This window comes from Mytilus edulis, chromosome 5 (assembly GCF_963676685.1).
Source record: "Mytilus edulis chromosome 5, xbMytEdul2.2, whole genome shotgun sequence".
In the NCBI taxonomy this organism is placed as follows: Eukaryota; Metazoa; Mollusca; class Bivalvia; order Mytilida; family Mytilidae; genus Mytilus; species Mytilus edulis.
Window position 1 is genome coordinate 35,931,581 of NC_092348.1, and position 22,424 is coordinate 35,954,004.

The 22,424-nt window shown below is 32.4% G+C and overlaps 1 protein-coding gene across 3 annotated transcripts in view; it reads left to right on the forward strand.

Moving 5' to 3' along the window:
• Positions 1-22,424, forward strand: part of LOC139523557 (uncharacterized) — a 102,605-nt gene that overhangs the window by 18,755 nt on the left and 61,426 nt on the right. For all 3 annotated transcript variants that reach the window (XM_071317674.1, XM_071317675.1, XM_071317676.1), the window contains exons 21-41: positions 285-399; positions 2,007-2,191; positions 2,974-3,097; positions 3,580-3,737; positions 4,419-4,533; positions 5,784-6,016; positions 6,888-7,002; positions 7,491-7,870; positions 8,937-9,051; positions 9,963-10,342; positions 10,804-10,918; positions 12,000-12,157; positions 12,715-12,829; positions 13,045-13,277; positions 14,326-14,440; positions 15,375-15,688; positions 17,876-18,063; positions 18,769-19,048; positions 19,773-19,887; positions 20,253-20,479; positions 22,214-22,328. In XM_071317674.1, the coding sequence (XP_071173775.1) occupies positions 285-399; positions 2,007-2,191; positions 2,974-3,097; positions 3,580-3,737; positions 4,419-4,533; positions 5,784-6,016; positions 6,888-7,002; positions 7,491-7,870; positions 8,937-9,051; positions 9,963-10,342; positions 10,804-10,918; positions 12,000-12,157; positions 12,715-12,829; positions 13,045-13,277; positions 14,326-14,440; positions 15,375-15,688; positions 17,876-18,063; positions 18,769-19,048; positions 19,773-19,887; positions 20,253-20,479; positions 22,214-22,328 (3,895 nt within the window). The remainder of the gene's footprint in view (positions 1-284; positions 400-2,006; positions 2,192-2,973; positions 3,098-3,579; positions 3,738-4,418; positions 4,534-5,783; positions 6,017-6,887; positions 7,003-7,490; positions 7,871-8,936; positions 9,052-9,962; positions 10,343-10,803; positions 10,919-11,999; positions 12,158-12,714; positions 12,830-13,044; positions 13,278-14,325; positions 14,441-15,374; positions 15,689-17,875; positions 18,064-18,768; positions 19,049-19,772; positions 19,888-20,252; positions 20,480-22,213; positions 22,329-22,424) is intronic.

Consider the following 22,424-nt stretch of genomic DNA (forward strand, 5'->3'; position numbering starts at 1 on the left):
TGAGTGCCAATGAGACAACTCTCCATCCAAGTCACAATGCATAAACATTTGACAAATAAAGGTCAAAGTACATGTACTGTTTTCAACACAGAGACCTGGCTCACACTGAACAGCAAGCTATAAAGGCCCAATAATGACTAGTGTTATACATTCAAACATGAAAACCAATGGTCTAATCTGTAAAAAAACCCAAAAGAAACATTTATGAACCACGACTCCTGACTGACTTACTGTAGATAGTGCTTTCTTAACATTAACGAAACAATTCTTCTTGTGTTTTATAGGAGTATGTACATACAAAGAGCAATATTACCAACAAGGACAAACTTGGTATGATGGCTGTAGTTACAGATGTACCTGTGAAGACGCTGAGAAAGGCATTTACAGATGTCTCAGTCGGTAGGTTTACTTTCCTATTGGCACATACAATGAATCGACTTAATATTTTCATGGCTGATCTAGACTTTACTATACTGATTGTTTATTTTCTCATTGGTCTAAATTAAATGAGGATATCAATTTTTTATTCCATATTCTATTTTTTTACATGTTGAATGTGTTTCCAATTTTTGCATTTTTGCTATTTTGTTTGAAGAAAATTTTGCATAAATGCCATTTTTCAAATACAAGGACAATATTAAAATTAGGAGTATATCATGACAGTTTTGGAATTACTGCATTACAGATATACCAAGTATTGGATATTTTTGTTTGAAATTATATATTTGGTCTGAATTACCAGTGTTCTCCCCAGGATTTTTGGATAGCGCTGTGGTAAGCGCGTAATTTTCGACAATTCTCAGTAACTTTATTGTGGCACGCGGTTTGTTTGTAATTGATTTGTTATGTGTTTTTATTATATCATGCTGTTGATGTTTCCTCTTGTTATAATGTCCTTGTCATGCTCATGGAAGTTACAGTGTACCCCTTAATGAGGCTTTGTTTGTTAATGTTATTGTCTGGATATAGAAGTCTGAAGAGTCTTTTTTTCTCCATTGTAAATTCATATATTAAATCCTCATACTATCTATGTATAAAACTGAAGGAAGAGTCTTTTTCCATGATGGATCTACACCAGACATGCCTGTGTGAAGATTTCTTAGCACCATCAGGTAATGTTGCAGAACATGTAAGGACCAACAATAAAGTCATTGTCAGCTTCTGTTTGGTTTTGTAACAAACTGTAGCAGTGTACTGTTTACCTTACGACGTTTGACAGGAATTGACATTATTTAGCATAAAGATTTCTCATTTTTATGACCTAAACGTTTTATAATATTTAAATGGCCTCATCCAAGCTGGACATCCAGAAAGTAAAATTTCTCTAGTCGTATCAGCTTGGGGTTTGTTTTGCTAATCATATCCTCTCAAATTGTTATCAAATGGAAGAATTTCTGACTTAATAATAAGTTCGAATAGGGGATAATTAATATTTAAAAGACTTGATCATTTTCGGGGTTCGTATGGATAGTAAACCCGGCAAATAACTTGTAACAAACCCCTGTGTTTGATCGTTTTTAAAATCATCGTTTGTTCAAAGTTCGTAAAACAAGTTTGTGAGTGATGTCGGGAAATGCGGTCAATTCATTTCATCACATTTCATTCATATATGCCTCTATATTTTCTTTAAATTAAAAAAATCGATGTCAATGTTGAAATCTTTGTTTATTTTGATCTTCCAAAAACGCCATTTTGTAAAATTTATTAGACTGGTCCCGCGAAGTTACTTTAATACAACGGAAATAATTCATTCAAAAATCGTAAACCAGTCGATCACGTGATCTGAAGTGAAAAATAAGCGGGAAATTTGAAAAAAATTGAAAAATATGGAAAAAATATAGCGACGCGGTTGCGTTGGATAGCGCTGCGGTCAGTGCAATAGGACAGCGGGGAATTTGCAATAGAGCTGAAAATCGCTGTGCTAAAACGGCCTGGGGAGAACACTGATTACTTTTGAGAAAAGTCAATGATATTACTGTTGATTTTTATCTACTATTATATTACAGTTGTCCTGAATATCCACTCAGTCACGGTTCTGAATGTACACTGATATCCGATCCACGTGACCCAACATGTTGTCAGATGAGAGTATGTGGAATTAAAAATGGGACATCAGGGAACAATTCACCAAATCCAACTCCAGCTAGAGTTCCACCAGCAGTATACCATGGAATAGAAACTAATTTCCAAGGTAAATATTGGAATTTTGTTGGCACTATGATTTTTGTATAAAAGTACTTTAATTTTTAGTGTTGCTTTTGGTAGGTTTATTTGTCTGTGTGTTCTATCATGTTCAGAGTTGTTTTGGTCTGCTTTGTGCAGTCTGGAATACAATAGGACTCACTAGTAGACAGCTTCCAAGTTATGTTGTACTTAAGATTTTTCACATTTCCTGTAATTATATATGCCTTGTCAACAATTATATTTGTTTCTCCTGATAGAACTTCCTCTGGAATTTTTTTTTGTTATTTACAATGCAACAATATTTGTTTCGGTTTGAAAAAATATTCCATAACTTTTTTTTGTCAAGTTCAAATACTGTATTATTACTTCCAGTGGAAATAATATTCCAGAATATGTCTTTCCCTTGGAACTAATATTTTAAAGGAACTTCTTTTCCTTGACAGCCTGACTACTTTTCTACCTTTTACAAATACTATGGATTCATTATTATTCGTTGGATTCCAATTTTCGTGAAGTTTATGGGTATAGGTGAACAATGAAATTAAATGTTCAACGAATGACAAATTTCCTATAGGCTTAAATGAAGACTTTGCCAAAACAACGAAATAAGTTATCCACGAACATGTCAGTTTTCCTCAATCCACGAAAATTGGTACCCATGAAAATAAATGAACCCAGAGAATACAGTTTTAATCAGGGCAATTGGTGCAAGATTAAGATAAATTTTTTTACGGTTTTGGTGTCAATGGTGTTTAACTCAGTTGTCATTATATATTGTTTTCATTGCAGGAAAGAGTGGTGTATGTATTTACAAAGGTCAGGCATACAAACAAGGAGATATCTGGCAAGATGGTTGTGACTATACATGTACATGTGAGGATGAAATAAAGGGAGCTTACTCTTGTACAGATAGGTATTGACATCTTTTAAAGTAATTTTCCATTTCAGATCAATTGAGATTGATTCAAATAAAGGATTGCACTTCTGAAAAAAACACATTTGATGTTTGCATTAGATGCAACCATTTGAACTTTAGTGGCTAGGGAATTTAAAAAAAGTTTGCTTTTGAGAAATGAAAAAAAAAATTGTTTGCATTAAGAATAAACAAAAAAGAAAGTTTACTGTTCTGTGTCGAAAAATAGACTTTGGGTAAAAAATCTTCCTAAAGGTATACAAACTTGACATCTAAATGAATCATTAAGAGGAGATAAACAGATAATGATATAGAAATTTAGATTTTTCTCTTCTGAATGACTACAGCATTGAACATCTGGAAATAGAAACTGAAACAGGTTTCTACAACTGAGGGGTTTCCTGAAATAAAAATTGTGGTTGAATATGAATTAAATTTTATTTAAGTTTTTATTTTCATTTCCAATTTATTTTAATTTCCAGATGCCCAGTATACATCAATCTTCAACCTGGTTGTGAGATGGTGAGAGACTTCAGTAATCCATGTTGTAAGAAGCCACAGTGTACAGTGACTGGACCACCACCTACACGTATCTACCATAATGTACCAAATCTACCAGTAACATTGAAACCAGAGCTACGTAAGTACTAACTTGGTATGGTCTCAATCAAATCAGCCATTTAGAAGATATTAGTATGAACAGTGGACTGACTCTTAGAGGTCTGACCACATAAAATTTCCCAAAAATAGACGAAATCTAAATGTTTTTTGATAGGTTACTATATGCATTCATTTGTAGATTCCATTTTTTGATGATTAAGGATAATGTTATTTTTATCAAAATAAGATTCCTGGTTTTGACAAATTCTAAATACAAGCCTATAATTTCTTTGTATTTTGTTGAACATTTTAATACTCGGTTCACCTTTAGGCCTGTATTTATCAAATCCACAAAAAATAGTGCATTTTGTATATATTAGAAGTAATATTTTTGCTTACATATTAAATAAATGACTTAAATTAGAAGTAAATACAAAAATGTTGTAAAGATTTCCTCAGTTCATGACTCCATAAAATGAATAACTATTTATTGTAAAAAAAAGGGATACATACTTTATTTTCCTGCAGTTCTTAGTATTATTGATCAGTTTATATGAAATATTGTGTTGAAATGTAAAAGTTTATGGTCAATTTGTAAGATACTATTGATATTATGATTAGAGAAGTTCATTGGTGTCTATAACTCAATTTGTCTCTCATGGACATGGTTTCATAATATTTAGTTATAGTTCTACATCTGTTTCTGTCTTTTTTTTCACAGAATATTGTGTTTACAAGGGAGTAAGCTACTTACAAGGTCAGGAATGGGAAGATGGATGTAGCTTTAAATGTCGATGTGATGACTCAAGCAGAGGAATATACACTTGTAATCAAAGGTATGTTGTCATAACTATCTCATGTAAATTGGCCGTTTCAGAATCTAAAGGACTATGGGTAATTTCATTGTTCGTACCCCAAAATGAAAATAACGTCACGACATTGGTTGAATTTCCATTGTTTTGGACGTTTTCAACCAATCACGACGTTTCGATGTACATTTTTGAAAATATTACCCAGAATGCAATAGATTCTGAAACGGCGAATTGAATATCATGCTGTATTTGCCAATACACTTAAAAAGTTAAAAAAATTAAATCAGGAAGTTTATGAATGAAAATTCAAATAGGTAAATGACATTTTTTATCAATAACTAATTTATAATGTATCCTAATTATGAAAATATTTACATAGATTCATGCACATAATTGTAAGATACAAACATTTGAATGTGAATTTTTGCCTCATTCTGTTTTTTAAAACTCATACTCAATGCTTAGAACCAAAACTAGCAGACAGAGTTCAAATTTGGGCAGTGAGCACTAGAGTTATGCCCATTTTTAACTTGGAAAATTTCAAAGTTTTAGTGGGTGCATTTGTGTCCTCATACACATTCTTTTATTTCATATAAAATTCATTGAAGTAAGTGTTAGCTTCAGGTAGACAAGTGTCTTCTGCCATCTTGAATTATGAAATAGCAGAAAGCAATAGGTCTATATATTTATTGAAATATGCAAATTTGGAAAGTAGAATGCAAGTCATTTGTAGGAATTATCATCTGAATTAAGAAATCATATTTTTTATCTTATTATTATAACTGTTTTTAAATATTTTCCGATAGATTTGATATTTGTTTTAATTATTTTCAACTCAGCCATATAAGGCAATGAACTCAGATAAATTTATTTATTAAAAGGAATGTGTAGTAGAAATACCTATTTTTTCAGTAGCAAAAGAGTTCCTCAACCTCTATTTTTCATTTTATTTTCTGAAACAGCTAATTTTTCCCCATTAGTTTTATTTCTATTTACACAAAATTGTTTTTCCATGTATAATTTATACAAAATATGACAATTTTGTACAACCTGTAGCATGAAAAATAGCTCTGTGACCCATATACATTCTGTTAGTAAATAAAAATTGAAGATGCAGACAGTTCGTGTTGACTGAAGTTTGCTATAGATTTGTAAATTTTATAAAGGATATCCAAAACTACAATGTTTATCATTAGTTAAACTTTTCTTCAATGTTTTATGTGCATGTCCTTTATTTAGAAAAGAAATAATTGTTTTGGTTGTTATTTCATCAGATGTGCCTCAATTGATCAAAATCTTCAAGCTGGTTGCACATTGAGGACAGATCCTAGAGATGCCTGTTGTCTGGCACAGTTCTGTGTTCAAACTACTCCAGTACCTCAACCAGGAGTATCCTATGGACCAACACCAGTACCAACACTGAAACCAAACACGTTTACAGGAAAGGTCTATCTACCAACACCTTCACCAATACCAGGACAACCAACACCAACTCCTGGTCAATTAGGTAATGTCCATTTTTGTTTGTAACATTGTCTTATTTAGTCTTCAGTATTCTTAGAGCTATTCCATTAAAATGTATGTGGGAGGGTAAGATTTGAAGTTAAATTATTGAATGTTGGTCATGGGTCTTTTTTCAGTATGCATCTATTATCATTATACACAATTATCTGAAAAATGGTTCTTGGTTAGGGATATTTTGAAAGTCCTTTCCTACTCTCAACTCTTAGAAAATGTATACCCTGTTTTAGACCGATAAAATAGATTCTGTTCTAGACCCAGGTTCTAGACTGTATCTTAAAAAGTTAAATAAGTGATCCTGTTCTAGACAAACACTTTGTTTTAAAACAGGCCCTGTTCTCACCAGCAGGGCGTGAAAAAGCGACCCTGTTCAAACCAGCAGACCTGAAAAAGGGACCCCGTTCTAACCAGGAGGGCATGAAAAAGCAACCCTGTTTTGAGGCACACTCATACCACTAAAAATATAAGAAGTACCTCCTCCCCAGGTCTCCAACATACATTTTAATGGAATACCCAATCCAAGACTCCTACTTGTGTCTATAAGTAAAATGAGATGAGGGTTATGTAAATTCAATGAGGGTTATGTAAATGAGATGAGGGTTATGTAAATTCAATGAGACAGCAAACCATCCACACAAAAACTTAAAAATATCTACAGATTGACTTATAAACTTAAAAGATAAACATTTTTCTGTACAAGGTATTAAACTTTTAATCACCTTGAGTTGGGAAAATTAGGAAAAGAATTTGCTTGTTGAGGTTTTATTTTTTATGGGTTTGTGTGAAATTCAGTTTCAGTTAAGCACTATCATAAAGAAATATTATGTACACATGATTAATATTTGTTGTTGTTGTAGGTGTCTGCATATACAAAGGTCGTCAATATTCACAAGGTCAAACATTTGAAGATGGATGTGACTTTGATTGTGTTTGTTTCAATGCAAATGAAGGAAAATACAGATGTTCTCCAAAGTAAGATTTTAGCAATATTTTTTTTTTCTTAATGAGGTTAAAGAATATGAGTGATCTATAATAGTTTCCATTTTGTTTGCATTTTGTCAAAGATAGTCAAATGCCTATAACCCTTGGTGAATATGAATATAACATACTCTCACTATGGTATAAACTTTAAGGCTAATGTGGCATTAGTATACAGCAATCAATAAGAACATTAATTTGTTACTTATAAACATAAAAGTTTCAACAAAATTTGAAATATTAATTAAGAACTGTCCTTAAGAAATCAATTCTTATTGTAAAGAAAATGCCTTAGATAACAGCTCAATTAATATAATTCAAAATACAATTTTTGAGGATGGCATTTTTTTTTTCAATAAAGAGGAAGTGTTGAAAATTTCGATAATTTTGAAAATATTGAGATTGCAATTACAGTTTCAAAAGTCTATGGATTATTAATTATAGTGTAATCTCATTGATATATAAAACATTTTTTCTTGTAGATGCCCAGTCTACACAGATATCCCTAACACCTGCAGACTGGTCAAGAATCCAAGAAAACCATGTTGCCAAATACCTGAATGTTATAACTTACCCACCCAAAACCCAACCGGTCAACCAACACCAAGCCCACTCCCATACACTGGTCAACCAACACCAAGTCCAACTCCATACACTGGTCAACCAACACAAGCTCCAACACCATACAATGGTCAACCAACACCAAGTCCAACACCATATCATGGTCCACCAACACCAAGTCCAAAACCATACACTGGTCAGCCAACACAACCTCCACATATAACACCACAACATATTCCACAAAGGACAGTTCAACCAACACAAAGACCAACTCCACAACCACAACCAACACAGCCAATAAGTAAGTAGACCTTCTTACTTTTTCAGGCTTTGTGATACATGTCACATTTAAAGGTCACACACACATTTAGCCAATATACGTATATTGTCTTGAAATATGAAATTAATTTGTATGAGGCTAAGAAATGGGAGGAAATGCGAGGTTCTATCGAGCATTTCCCCGTTTCGTGGTGAGTACTAATAAATTTCATACGTATATTGGATTTATACTGAAATCGATAAAAAGAAAAAAAAACATAAAAAAAAATATGTCACAATTTTTTTGTTAAAAAACGTGTTTTGAATTTCCCTCTTGTGGTACCATTTTGGGGTATTTCCCTGTAAGCGTAGTAACTCTTAAAGTCCAGGCGGTAATACATTGACATTTTTAAGGAATTAGAAGGAGAAAATGAACTTAATAATAACATTTAATACATGGTATGTAAATTACCAATTTGAAGACATGTAACAAGTTTAAACTTATTGTTACTACACGTTGTCATGATTGTGACATGTCATGGTTGTGACATGTCATGGTTGTGACATGTCATGGTTGTGACATGACATTGTTGACGAAATACAGTAGTTCCAGTAAGTAGGCAGGGCTTATAGGTTAGTTGAGGTCATTGACGTATAAAGCTAACGTTTATACGTATAGCTTTATTTGTATAGTAAAATAGCTGATTGCAGTATAATGTGCTTTTGTCATTTTACTGTAAAAGTAAAAAATATATTGCGAGGTTTTTGTTAATGTGAATATTGTGACTGGGTGAGTATCACAACTCACATTCTGATAGACATATGCATGTACCTGAATGCATTTTCATGAACTTGCAATAATCAATCTCACTTTTTTCACCTTTCTTAAAAATCGCAATGATAAATAATTTCTGAATTTTAAATTAACTATTGCAATTGTTTAACAGATAAGCAAATTTACACTGCATAATGGTTAGTGGATTATGTGGTGACAAGATCGCGTATTTGAATTTCAGTGCCTTTTAGACTTGTACTACATTAGAATATATTTTTGTACTTGTATGTATTTACAAAGGCTACATTGCAATATTTGAATGTTATTTTTCTAGATGTATGTGTTTATAAGGGTATTGCCTACTCCCAGGGACAACAGTGGTACGATGGATGTGATTACTCTTGTGTCTGTGAAGATGGCATTACTGGAGTATACAGATGTAACAATAGGTTAGTATAAAGTTAAGAATGATTGTCGCTTATGTTGTAGGATGAATTGTTAGTTCTGAAATTGAAGGTATAATTGTAATGCTGATTCTTGAAATCAATGAATTGATAATTCCTGATATTGTCGGTTTACTTGTAAATTCTAAAATTGTAAGAGTTAAGCTATTAATTTTATAATTGTTTGCACAAATAAAATTGAGAATGGAAATGGGGAATGTGTCAAAGAGACAACAAACATCCTGACAAAAGAGCAGACAACAACATAAATGTCTATTTAAAGCCATTCCTTAAATTTCAATTCTAATATGACGTGCTTCTTTCGCTTTGTGAACAAGCCCATGCCCTAAATCCAATAAAATTTGTTTGCACATGCGTATATTGACTTCTTCAGAATAATGAATTTAATCAAGTTATCATGCACTTAATATATTTCCTTAACTTTAAAACACTTTCAAACTCTTAATGGTACACATGATGTTACTAATTCATTTATTATGACTGTAATGTGTTGCATTCCGAAATTGACATATTTGACCTGGATACGACAACTGTCCATGCTGGCTGTTCAAACTCCTCCCTCTAAAAAATGACAGTGCCAGCCGTTTGCTTCTTTACCAACAAAAAAGGGAGGTTCATGGAAGAGCCTACACAAACGCTTTTACATTTATACTTATCGGACATAGAAATTACCTTAATTATCCTATTCAGATTCGAAATAATTGATGCAAGCTATACTTTATTGTAGTTTTAACATAGGTAGGCATTATATTCATGTAATTTTAGCCCTCACTATCGCTCGGGCAAAAATAATCACGAATATAATGCCTACCCATGTTAAAACTACAATAAAGTATAGCTTGCAGCAATTATTTCTCAATTTTATGTATGAATATACAATGTATGATCTTTTTTAGGTGCCCTACATTTGCACAACAGTCTGATCCAACCTGTACATTACAGCCAGACCCCACAGACCCACTGTGTTGTAAAGTTCCTGTATGTACACCAATACCAGGTCAGACACCACCACCAGGTCAAACTTTTCCACCATACCAGACACAACCACCAAAGATATTCTCTGGTGGAGTTGCTACTCCTGCTCCAACACCAAGAACAACTCAAAGACCCAATGTTAACGTTAATCCCAATGTGACACCAACATTCTACCCACCAATTACCAGGACCTATAGACCAGGAGAAACCCCAGCACCCACACCTTATCCATTACCAACACAACCAAAAATATCAACACCATCACCACAACCAACAGTCACTCAACCACCAATATATAAAAGTAAGTATCAAATCTCTTGGTATGTTAGGTCTACCTTATGAGGTACGGTTGATCACTACTATTCGTGGAATACCTAATTTTGTGGGAACAGATGAATTTATATGTTTAATGAATGTCTAATTTTCTTTAAGCTTGTAAAGCAAACTTTTGAAAAAAAACTTGAAATCAGATATTTGTAAAAAGGAAATTTTCGTGTATCCATGAAAATTAATACCCACGAAAATAAATGAATCCACCTTAGTTTTACTTCTGCTCTCTTATTAAAAAATTTTAAAAAATGGGAAAGACATTAGTGAGACAGTGATGCAATAACAAAAATCTGCCTTCAACAGTACAAATGTGTAAAGTATATAACAAGTTCTGAATAAACATTGGTAACATATCACATCTTCTTTTTTTTTTTTTTATATGTATGGGTTTGAGTTAAAAAAAACATGTATTTTAACGTTGTTATTTTTTAGGCAATTATTGTATATACAAGGCTAAAACCTACAGCAAGGGCCAGAAATGGCAAGATGGATGCCAGTATGATTGTATGTGTCTAGATGATCTAGGAAACTACAGATGCACAGAAAAGTGAGTTTTAACTAATGTTTTATTTAGTACTTATAGATTATTGATGGCCATCTCAATGACATTGATTTGCTCACTTGAGCTGGTATGGCGAAAGTGAGAAAAGCTATCGAGTTTAGATGACCAATGTTAATCTGTTTATTGCTATTTTACCTATGAAGACGTTGTTAATTTTATTAATGACAGCATGTGCACTCTTAGTTTCTAACGATGAATTTTCATATCACTCTACTGTGCTGAAATAGGAAGTTTTCAGTCAGTAAGATCAAAGGAAAATTTCGTAAAATAGCGATAAAAGAGATATATATATCAGGTAATTTGATTTCAATCTGATGTGAAAATAGATCCATCTTCCAAGTTTCACTTTCAATGATTTGACAACACTCCTTCTTTCTTTTCTGATAACTTTTATTAAATTTAATATTAACCAATGAATATCTGCCTCCAAATTCTATTTATGACAAAACCTAAAGATCCCTAAATGAAGTTGGACCAGAAAGTAGAATAGAGCGTTTTCAGATCCTTGAAAAAATAGCGAGGACACAGGTTTCTGTATTTAAATCAGAATTATTTGAAAATAAATTTATAATATTGCATAGAAAAATAAATGATAGGATATACATACTCATGATACTTGCCAAGTGACATGATATTCGTGTGTAATACACGCTTTTTCAAGTAGTTTTGGCAGTTATTTTGAATATGTACCTAGTGGTGCTGCTTCAAAAGAATAAGCAACATAACAGACCACTGTTGGATACAATAAAAGTTTACAGAAGAATATATATTGTTTTTTAATAATGACAAATTGTATAATGTGAAATAATGAACATTACCACATTCATATTAAAAAGTCTGCTATACGTCACACGCTTTTTGACATGTCATGTCATGTCATGCATGACATGATTTCCTATTGTCAGAGGTTGGCAAGTATGACGATATAGGATATTACTGTTGATAGCTTTTATAAGAATATTTTTTTCTTTTAATAAATTAAATTTCAAAAACCGAGAACTGGTACATTTGTATTTGTCAATATTGAAAAAAAATGTTTGAGCATAATGTATGTTTTTCATTACAGATGCCCTACATACTCTAATCTTCAACCAGGATGTAGATTGATAATGGACTATTCCAATCCTTGTTGTCAGAAACCATACTGTCCACCACCAACATCTCCTAATCCTCTCACCTTGACACCACCAACACCTAAAGTCTTTGTTTCAACACAAAAACCAAGTGAGTCAGCAATCATTATCAATTATTCAATGAGTTAAGTACCCATTTTCTGTTTTGACACATTTGAATTCTAAAATCTTGTATACATGTACTGCAAATCATATTAATTTAAAATTCCTTAAATTATTGATCTAAATATATGTAGAAAGCCATGTATGGTATGGTCAGAGAATACTGATATTTATTACACCCTACTCCAAAAAGATAGGGTATACTGGTTTACCTCTTTTTATCCATTTGTCTGTATGTCTGTAACATGAAATTAAAGTATCCTGAAATTTGGTATTCATGCTTTTAATACTCTGTAACTCATTTTCAGATTCATCTCTCATCCACTTTCTGTTTTCCGAATAATAGATCTCTGTCAACTCACACTTAAGATATATTCAGTATCAGCTGTGACCAAAAGCAAGCTAGTCATCTAAGTGTTTTAAATAGCTCCTATGTTGTTCTAGGTTATATTCAAAGAAAATATTATTCTGACATTGTTCCAGATATTGTTTTAATATGATCATATTTATTGAAACATTGTTCTCAGTCAAAATTTAATATTGCAGCGTACTGTGTATACAATGGAGTACAGTTTAAACAAGGTCAGACATGGAATGATGGCTGTGATCTTCGTTGTATCTGTGAAGACTCAATGACTGGCTTCTACAGATGTGACGACAGGTATGTAATCTCACAGTAATGGTCAGGAAGTTTTCTATTTGACAGAATTTTTTTGTACCAACCAAACTTCTTTAGTTTTTTTGTTTGTTGTTAACATTTTGTTTGTGGATTCATTAATATTTGTGGGATATCAATTTTCAACACATACCACCAAAGCAGATGTACCATGAAGACTTGAATAGATTTATACCTGACAGTATTATTTTATTTTGTAGATGTCCACAATGGCCACAGTTACCACAAGGATGCAGTCTAACAACAGATCCCAATGATGTTTGTTGTAAGAAACCAATTTGTACACCAGATGTCATGACACCTCCTACATTATATGTACCAACTCCAAATCCAACATCGTATCCAAACCAACCAACACCATCTCCCCAACCGACACAACCACCAACACCGTATACATTTACACTACCAACTCCAATCAAAACAGGATACTCAGGTATGATACAGTATTGAAAATAAATCAATAAATAAAGAATGAAAAGACATATATCATTGCCATTGGCTATCCACCAGAGTTTGTGAAATTTTGTAAATCATTATCAAGTAATTATGGAATCACATATTAAGTCAGGTTTAAAAATGAATAGACTAAGTGTCTATTCTATGGTGAACACAATGTTCATGTATAACAGGTAATCCAACTATTTATAATTAAAAAATCTTTTCATTAAATGAGACTGTAACATACGATATTGTGGATTCATTATTATACGTTGGATACCAATTTTTGTTGATTTTGTGGGTACTGGGGAACCACAAATTTAAATGTTCAACGAATTACAAGTTTTCTGAACAAATATATGCAGGCTTTGTTAAAACAACAAAATAAAATATCCACGAAAATGCAAGTTTTCCTCAATCCATGAAAGTTGGTACCCACGAAAATAAATGAATCCACAGTATTGTTACGTGTGTATTTCTTTTGATCAGTTTTGTTGTCTTATAAAATCCCGCCGCATTTTTGAGCCTGTCACAAGTCAGGAGCCTCTGGCCTTTGTTAGTCTTGTATGATTTTAATTTTAGTTTCTTGTGTACAATTTGGAAATTAGTATGGCGTTCATTATCACTGGACTAGTATATATTTGTTTAGGGGCCAGCTGAAGGACGCCTCCGGGTGCGGGAATTTCTCGCTACATTGAAGACCTGTTGGTGACCCTCTGCTGTTGTTTTTTATTTGGTCGGGTTGTTGTCTCTTTGACACATTCCCCATTTCCATTCTCAATTTTATCTCTTAAAGGTGTTACCTAAGGTTATAAGTAAAATTAATTAGGAATGATGTCAAGTATATACAAGTCTGGTTAAGAATATGAAACATAAAAATATTAGCTAAAATTGTTATAAAGCACATGGCATGATATGTAAGGTTTTCCTTTTCAATTTGAACATCAGTCGTGTATGTTTGGGATAGTAGATACCTTTGAAAAGGTTTTTTCAATAACAATTACCCTGAGTTATTTTCAATTTGTGTGTGTTGTATTTTGTAGAGAATTGTATGTACAAAGGAGTTGCTCATACACAGGGACAGAAATGGGACGATGGATGTTCACTGGAGTGTGAATGTATGGATCAGATGACAGGAAGATACAGGTGTTCCAGCAAGTATGTATACTTAATTATTGCCAAATTTAGATTCATTTATAATTTTTTTTTTATTTCCCATCATGCATTGATAAATTAAAAATGGTTGTTGCTTACAGGAAGCTTCTGAACCCAGGTTTCTTAAAACTGAATTAGAGGCATCTTTTCAAAAAACCAATTGGATACTTTTGGTTGAAGCAACAATCCAGGCCTCTTTTTCTTTAATTAATGTAATCTTTTTGAGACCCTCATGTGAAGTCAAGGTGTTAAGCCACACCCCTCATCATACTTTTTGATGTTAACCTTTGAGACCCTCGTGTGTAGTCAAGGTGTTAAGCCACACCCCTCATCATACTTTCTGATGTTAACCTTTGAGACCCTCGTGTGTAGTCAAGGTGTTAAGCCACACCCCTCATCATACTTTTTGATGTTAACCTTTGAGACCCTTGTGTGTAGTCAAGGTGTTAAGCCACACCCCTCATCATACTTTTTGATGTTAACCTTTGAGACCCTCGTGTGTAGTCAAGGTGTTAAGCCACACCCCTCATCATACTTTTTGATGTTAACCTTTGAGACCCTCGTGTGTAGTCAAGGTGTTAAGCCACACCCCTCATCATACTTTTTGATGTTAACCTTTGAGACCCTCGTGTGTAGTCAAGGTGTTAAGCCACACCCCTCATCATACTTTTTGATGTTAACCTTTGAGACCCTCGTGTGTAGTCAAGGTGTTAAGCCACACCCCTCATCATACTTTTTGATGTTAACCTTTGAGACCCTCGTGTGTAGTCAAGGTGTTAAGCCACACCCCTCATCATACTTTTTGATGCAGGTGACTTATCATCTGATTGAAATGTTTGAAACTTTGCAGCCTTCAAAAGTATGTCAAGCTTAAAAAGAAACTAATATTTGAATATGGAAACAATTGAAGTACAAAGTAAATATTTATTTTGTTTAGATGTCAAGATTACTCTAACTTCCCAAGACCATCTTACTGCCATCTGGTGTCAGATCCACGAAACCCATGTTGCAAAGTAGTACAGTGTAATCCAGTTGTCACTCCTCAACCAACACCACAACCCACACCAGGACCAACACTACGACCAAATCAACAAACTGTATCACCACCATTAGGACAAACAAACCCACCAATACCATATACTGGACAACCAACACGAAAACCACCAGTAGTGGTAACCCAAGCACCACATGTTAATCCTACAGAAAAGCCGAATCCACAATTTACTCAACCAACTCCATCTCCAACACCACGTAAGTAATTGTACTAATACGTCAGTTCTGTTGTAAAATTTTATAACTCAAAGTTTCAAACTTAAAGCATATTTGTCATAAATCATCTTCCAGCACTAAATGGCGGCAAGAATTAGGTTTGTTTTCAGGTATCTCGAAAATATTTTTATTTGTCATATGTTTTTGGTTGGTGGAATATATTTCTTGTCAAATAAAAAAGCTTCCCATTTTTCCAGTACAATGTATATATAAAGGACATAAAATCAACCGATATATGGTTATCTGTGTCCCTATCAAATTCTACTTTCATATTTACAAAATTATATTACCCCAAGTCAAACTGAACTGCTATTATTAGCTGTTATTTGCCAGTTCTTCATATTTTTAGCAGTCCTTTAGCTGTTCTAAGCATTCAATCTAATAGCAGTTTGAAAAACTGCCACAATTCACCATTTCTTAGCATTCGGCTTAGCATTCGTCTTAGCATTCATCTTAGCATTCGACTTAGCATTCGTCTTAGCATTCATCTTCATGATCTTAGCATTCCTCTTAGCAGTCAGGACAACAGTTATGACAGCAGTTCGATAGCAGTTGACCTATTAATCTTTGTTATAAAAATGCTTGGATCTGGCTATGTTTTCAGCTTGAAGTTAAACATTTATTTGAAGATAATTTGATCATTTTCAAATGTGCATTTTGGCTCCATGTTGTGTGGAAATACTTGCTAGTGAAAAACTGTATTTTTGTCATTTATAAGCTTAATTTTGGATGAATTGAATACTTTTACACACCTGCAGTACAGTAAGTTGAAAGTTACAGTTAATGCTTGTGTATATTCTGACATAACTTTGTTGGGGGAAACATAAATCATACAGAAAGCCCACAAAAAGGGGGGATAGTTGTTTACTTAAATAGAATATCTGATGTTGACAGGATTGTATTAGAATACTAGCATACATATACTTACAGTTCAAGATGTTATTTGAAAAAAATAGATATGATTATTTTAATCTATTATTTTGTTAAAAAACCCAAATCTAATCATATTCGAGAGTTCAAAAAAGGGGGAGGGAATTCATAGGTAAACCTAGACTGCAAATAGCTGATTGGTTAAAATTGTCGAAACAATCAATTTAATGAAATTAATTTATAATATATAATTTTACTCTAGTTTGTTTCAGAAAAAAGAAACATAATATATATTACATGTATCAAGAATTTATTTGTTTAAAATTCCAAGAGAAAGAGGATATAACTGTTGTCTTTTGGTCCACATTTAATAGAATAAAAACAGTACATTTGGCATGTTTGGTAATAAAATAATGATAACAATGAAATAACTTCTTATTTGAAAATCACTTAGTCAAGGTAGTGATAAGCCTCTTAGCAGTAATAGCTCTTTTTTAAAAGTTTTGATAATTAAAGTGCATTTTTAATTGTTCCTATATCATTACGGCCACTTATATAATTAATAAAGGGTCTTAAGACCAGCTTAAGTAAAAGCTACTCTTTTTTTTTTTTACATTCCCTTAAAATTAAGTCTGTTATTAGATTGTATAGTTATTGCTCTAATTACAAATATAAGTTTAAGTACAACTTTTTGAAATTTCACATAAGACTTACAGTAAAATATTAGAATTTTAATAATTTTAGATTTCATATCTTGTACACTGTATATTGATTACCAGTATTCATGTGTCGCCTTTGTATTACTATTGCAACTTTTGGCAGATCTAATAGCATTCCACAGCAGTTATTAGCAGTTTATAAAACCATATTAGGATGTAAAACTTAGCAGTTGGCATGAATATTCATTATTGACAGTTGTTATTATAGCAGTTCTCATGAATATTCATTATTTGATAGCTGTTATTATAGCAGTTCTCATGAATATTCAGATTTCATTTAAATTTTTCGTTAAAAATAACTGCCAAAGAACTGTGAAGGCTAAATAAACTGCTAAGAAACAGCTATGGAATGCTATTGGAATGCCTTTATGCAAATTAATCATTGCCTTATATTTGGTAACTGTGAATGCTAATAAACTGCTAATAAACTGCCAAATAACTGCTGTCAAGTGGGAACTGTGAATGCTAATTAACTGCTAAAGAACTGCAGTTCACTTTGACTTGGGACCAAAGTATTTTTACTGACCATTTTGATGAAACAAAACTTCTCCTACATACGAATATAACAAAATTTTTGCAGATGTTTGTGTATACAAGGGTGTACCATACACACAAGGACAACAATGGTACGATGGCTGTGACAAAGTGTGTATTTGTGAGAATGGTATGACAGGTTATATACGATGTCGTCAGAGATGTACAACTTATGATACTATTTCTGCAGGATGTACAATGGTACCAGATCCAAATGACCCAGTCTGTTGTCAGGTAAACTTTGAACAATTAGATAAGATTCAAACATTTTTTATGCCCCACCTACGATAGTAGAGGGGCATTATGTTTTCTTGTCTGTGTGTCAGTTCGTCCGTCTGTTCGTTCGTCCGTCCGTCCGTCTGTCCCGCTTCAGGTTAAAGTTTTTGGTCATGGTAGTTTTTGATGAAGTTGAAGTCCAATCAACTTGAAACTTAGTACACATGTTTCCTATGGTATGATCTTTCTAATTTTAATGTCAAATTAGAATTTTTACCCAATTTCACGGTCCATTGAACATGGAAAATGATAGTGCGAGTGGGGCATCCGTGTACTTTAGACACATTCTTGTTTTTTAATTCTTTAACTAATATTTAACCAAATGTAATACATTTGAATTAAGAATTTAAAGACGAAATGTTGCTTGATTGTGACAAAAAATAAAGTCAATTAAAAATTTATTGCGAATAATACAACTTTGTGAGTATAATAATATTTGTAAAAGTAATAAACACTTGCATTTGGATATTGGATAAATATATCTGTATACATAGTTTCATTAAATCCCAATAATTAATTCATGTCTTGTATTAAAAATCGTGATAATAAGTTAACAATTAATATCTGATTTTACAGTGCTATTTTTTTAATATTCCTCACTGTGTTCAGTCAGATATATGTATGTAAAAATTGATTTAAATATTTATTACTTTTTTTGTGAAGATACCATCATGCATTCCTCAAAATCAAACCCCAGGACCTTCTGGATCACCAGTGATATTCACAGCTCCAACAGGCAAAGTTACAGGCTATGGTACTGTTACACCACAACCAACACCTGGACCAACATTTAGACCAAACGTTGTCAACACACTAGCACCAAACCCACTTAATACAGTGCAACCTGGACAACCAGGAACTGGACCTACTCTGAGCCCACAAATTGGTATAACATTTAATCCAACTCCAAGTACCAAAGCTCCAACACCAGCACCAAGGCCAAGTGAGTATACAAACAGCAATTTTAAAGCTGTTATTCTTATGCTTGCAAGTTAAAGGTATGGGTGACTTGCCTGCTTTGTTTGTATAGATATTTGCTCAAGCATTGTTATTAAGATTGACATGTTATTGGAAGTAAAGCAATCATACAAGTTGAAGCCCCACGTATCTATTGAGTGCGTATGCATATGTCAATCCTAATAACAAAGCTTGAAAAAACATTTATACAAGTAAACAAACAAGCCAACCAAACCTTTAACTTGCAAGTATTAACATAACAGCTTTAAATAATCATTTCTCTTTTCCCAAAAATGATGTTTATTGTTTATTAGGTTATAATTTTAATAATCACTTACTGTGGATTGTTTATTTTTGTTTATATACACTTTTATGCAATGAGGTAATGCATCTTTGTGGATACCTAATTTTGTGGTTTCAACAAATTCTTACTGACCAATAATTAATTTGTAATTATTTTGTTGAACCCAAAATTTGTGGCTCACCTTAATACCCACAAAATCCATACAAAGTAGTACCAAAATATTAATATTATTAAAAATCAACATGTACTCAATTATATATCTTTATATACCTTATGATGTTAACAAGATTTGATCATTATTTAAAATGAAATAAATTTGGTTTATAAATAAAAAGATTTTAGACTTTTAAATAGTTTTGTTTTTTTATTTGTAGTCAACTCCATGTTTAAAAATTGATATTTTCAGATTACTGTGTATACAATGGTGTTCAGTACAAGACTGGACAACAATGGCAAGATGGCTGTAAATATAACTGTGTATGTGAAGATGGTATGACTGGATTTTACACTTGTAGTGAAAGGTATAGTCAAATCATAGGTTTTCATACTTCATATTTGAATTTGTACTTCACATGCTTTTTCAATGGAAATTGTGACATCACAATGCATTCTTAATAGCATGAAAACTCACAATTCAAGGATACATGTAAACTGATAAAATAGAAAAGTCTTTGTTTAAGATCATTTTATTTATTATTTAAAAAAACCTACCCCATATAATTATATTCAGTTACAGAAGGCAGACCCCACTACATTCCTGATGAAGGTAAATTCAGAAAAGCGCTTTGGACGCATGCAATTATATATAAACGTGTTGTTTTCTTTTTTTTCAAGATCAAAGTTGAGTTGGTTGTTTGGTTTAAAATTTAATAATTTTATTTTTTAGATGTCCAACTTTCCCAGCTGCTTTACCACCAACCTGTACCCTTACACAAGATTCCAAAGATTTCTGTTGTAAAACAGTTGTATGTGATTCAAGGAAGACAACTCCATTTGTGCCCTATGTTGAACCTACTCAAGCACCAACATACAATCCATTGGCTCCATCTACTCCACCAGCCACATATCGCCCAGATCAAAGGATTACATTGAATCCAAATCCAACTCCACCAGGTAAAAATTCATAAAAGTACTTAAAAAAAAAGTGAAATAACAAAAATACTGAATTTCGAGGAATGTCCCTGCAGGGCTCGACATTAACGTTTGTCCGATTGTCCGGGACAAGTGGACACAGGTGTCGGGCAAGTAGATTCACCATACTACTTGTCCGATGGGACAAGTGAAAAATCAAGTTCAGATAAAAATAGATCAAATTCAAGACTTATACATTCCCAAAAATATGAATGATTGTTTTATTGATCATACTTAATGAAATAATTATTCATTGATTGAACCAGAGACATATAAAACTTGTATAATATGTCTCTGATTTGGAGTATTGACATGCTGGCAGCCATTGACCAGGGGGATATAAGTAAGGGGAAAGAAACCAATGTTAATGTATCTTCTTAGTATAAGCTTCCTTGAATTAGGAGCACCTCCATATGGAGTTTTACCTAAACTTTAAAATATTAAATTAAAGTATGTTTCATTTGATTTTGCTTTTATGCATAACAATACATTAAAAGAGGTTTTATTTGATAAGATCTATGATATAAAAATTTAAGATGAAAAAAAAATAAATAAAATCTAAAAAGGCAGATTTTTTAGTGTAATGTGTATGTACTTCATGATCATATATCAATGTATATACAAATCAAAATAAATTAAAAAGGTTTACTCATATACATGTTCAAGGTGGCCAGGTGTATTTACATCCTTGGTTTAACCCATACCACTACTAAAGAATGAATAGGTCCATAGGGGAACGTAGTGGTTTGGGAAGATATGATGATTTAATGATTGACAAATGATAGTGACATTGAGTCAGAGAACACAGTCTTGCAAAAAAACTTTCATTCTGAAATAATGAAATGTATTTTGATGCGGAATTCATATAACATTACAAAATGCTCTTTTTATTAGGTACAATCAAAGCCCAAGTGTAATTATTGCATAAATCATCAATATGTTAGATTTTCAATTATGAATTCGGACAAGTGAGTTAAGAGTTCGGACAAGCTGATTTTCTTGCCACTTGTCCGAAGGGACAAGTTAGAAAAAATGTTAATGTAGAGGCCTGCCCTGTAAAGCAAAAGGCAAAAATCAAAATTTTTAAACACATCAAACGAATGGATAACAACTTTCACATTCCTGACTTGTTACAGCCATTTTACTTAAATTTAAACTTTTAAATCAAAAAGAACTTATTCAAAATATGCAAGTATAGTAGACTCCACCTAATCAGGTATCAGCTTAATCAATATATTGACTATAGTTAAAGTATATTAAAACACAATACCCTTCCCTAAATGTTTAGAGTAAATTTTATTATGTATAAAAATATCGGATTTATGAATATTATCTGCAAATCATAAAGAAGCTTAAGTATTCATAAAAATTGTGTCAGATATTTTCATTATTTTTTTAAATGAAATTAATTTGATCAATTACAATCTTTAAACCAAGACAATTTAGTTCATTTCTTGATTAAAATATTAATCTATTTCCAAGTTTAATTGTTGTGTTTTATTCAGTTTTTTTTTAAATTTTAAATGTGATTTCCCTTACAGTTCAAATGATTTGAATTTATTTATTAAAACAAGTGCTGTACGTTGGGAGAAATTTCAATAAAACTCTTGTGTTCACAAAATCAGAAATAATATTTAAATGATTTGTTACAATATGAATATAATCCCTCTTACAATTCTGCCTGATGATAATTGTGATGTTTGCTTTCATTTTCAGCTTATTGTGTCTACTACGGTGTTCCATACAAACAGGGACAGACCTGGGACCAAGGTTGTGAGAAGAGATGTCGATGTGATGATGCTACTAACAATTATTACACATGTTTTGACAGGTATGTATTTACAAAATATTGCTAATATTCTAAAAAAAAAAAAAAATAAAAAAAAATTGGGAGTTAAATTTATCCCCCAAAGAATGATTTTCATTC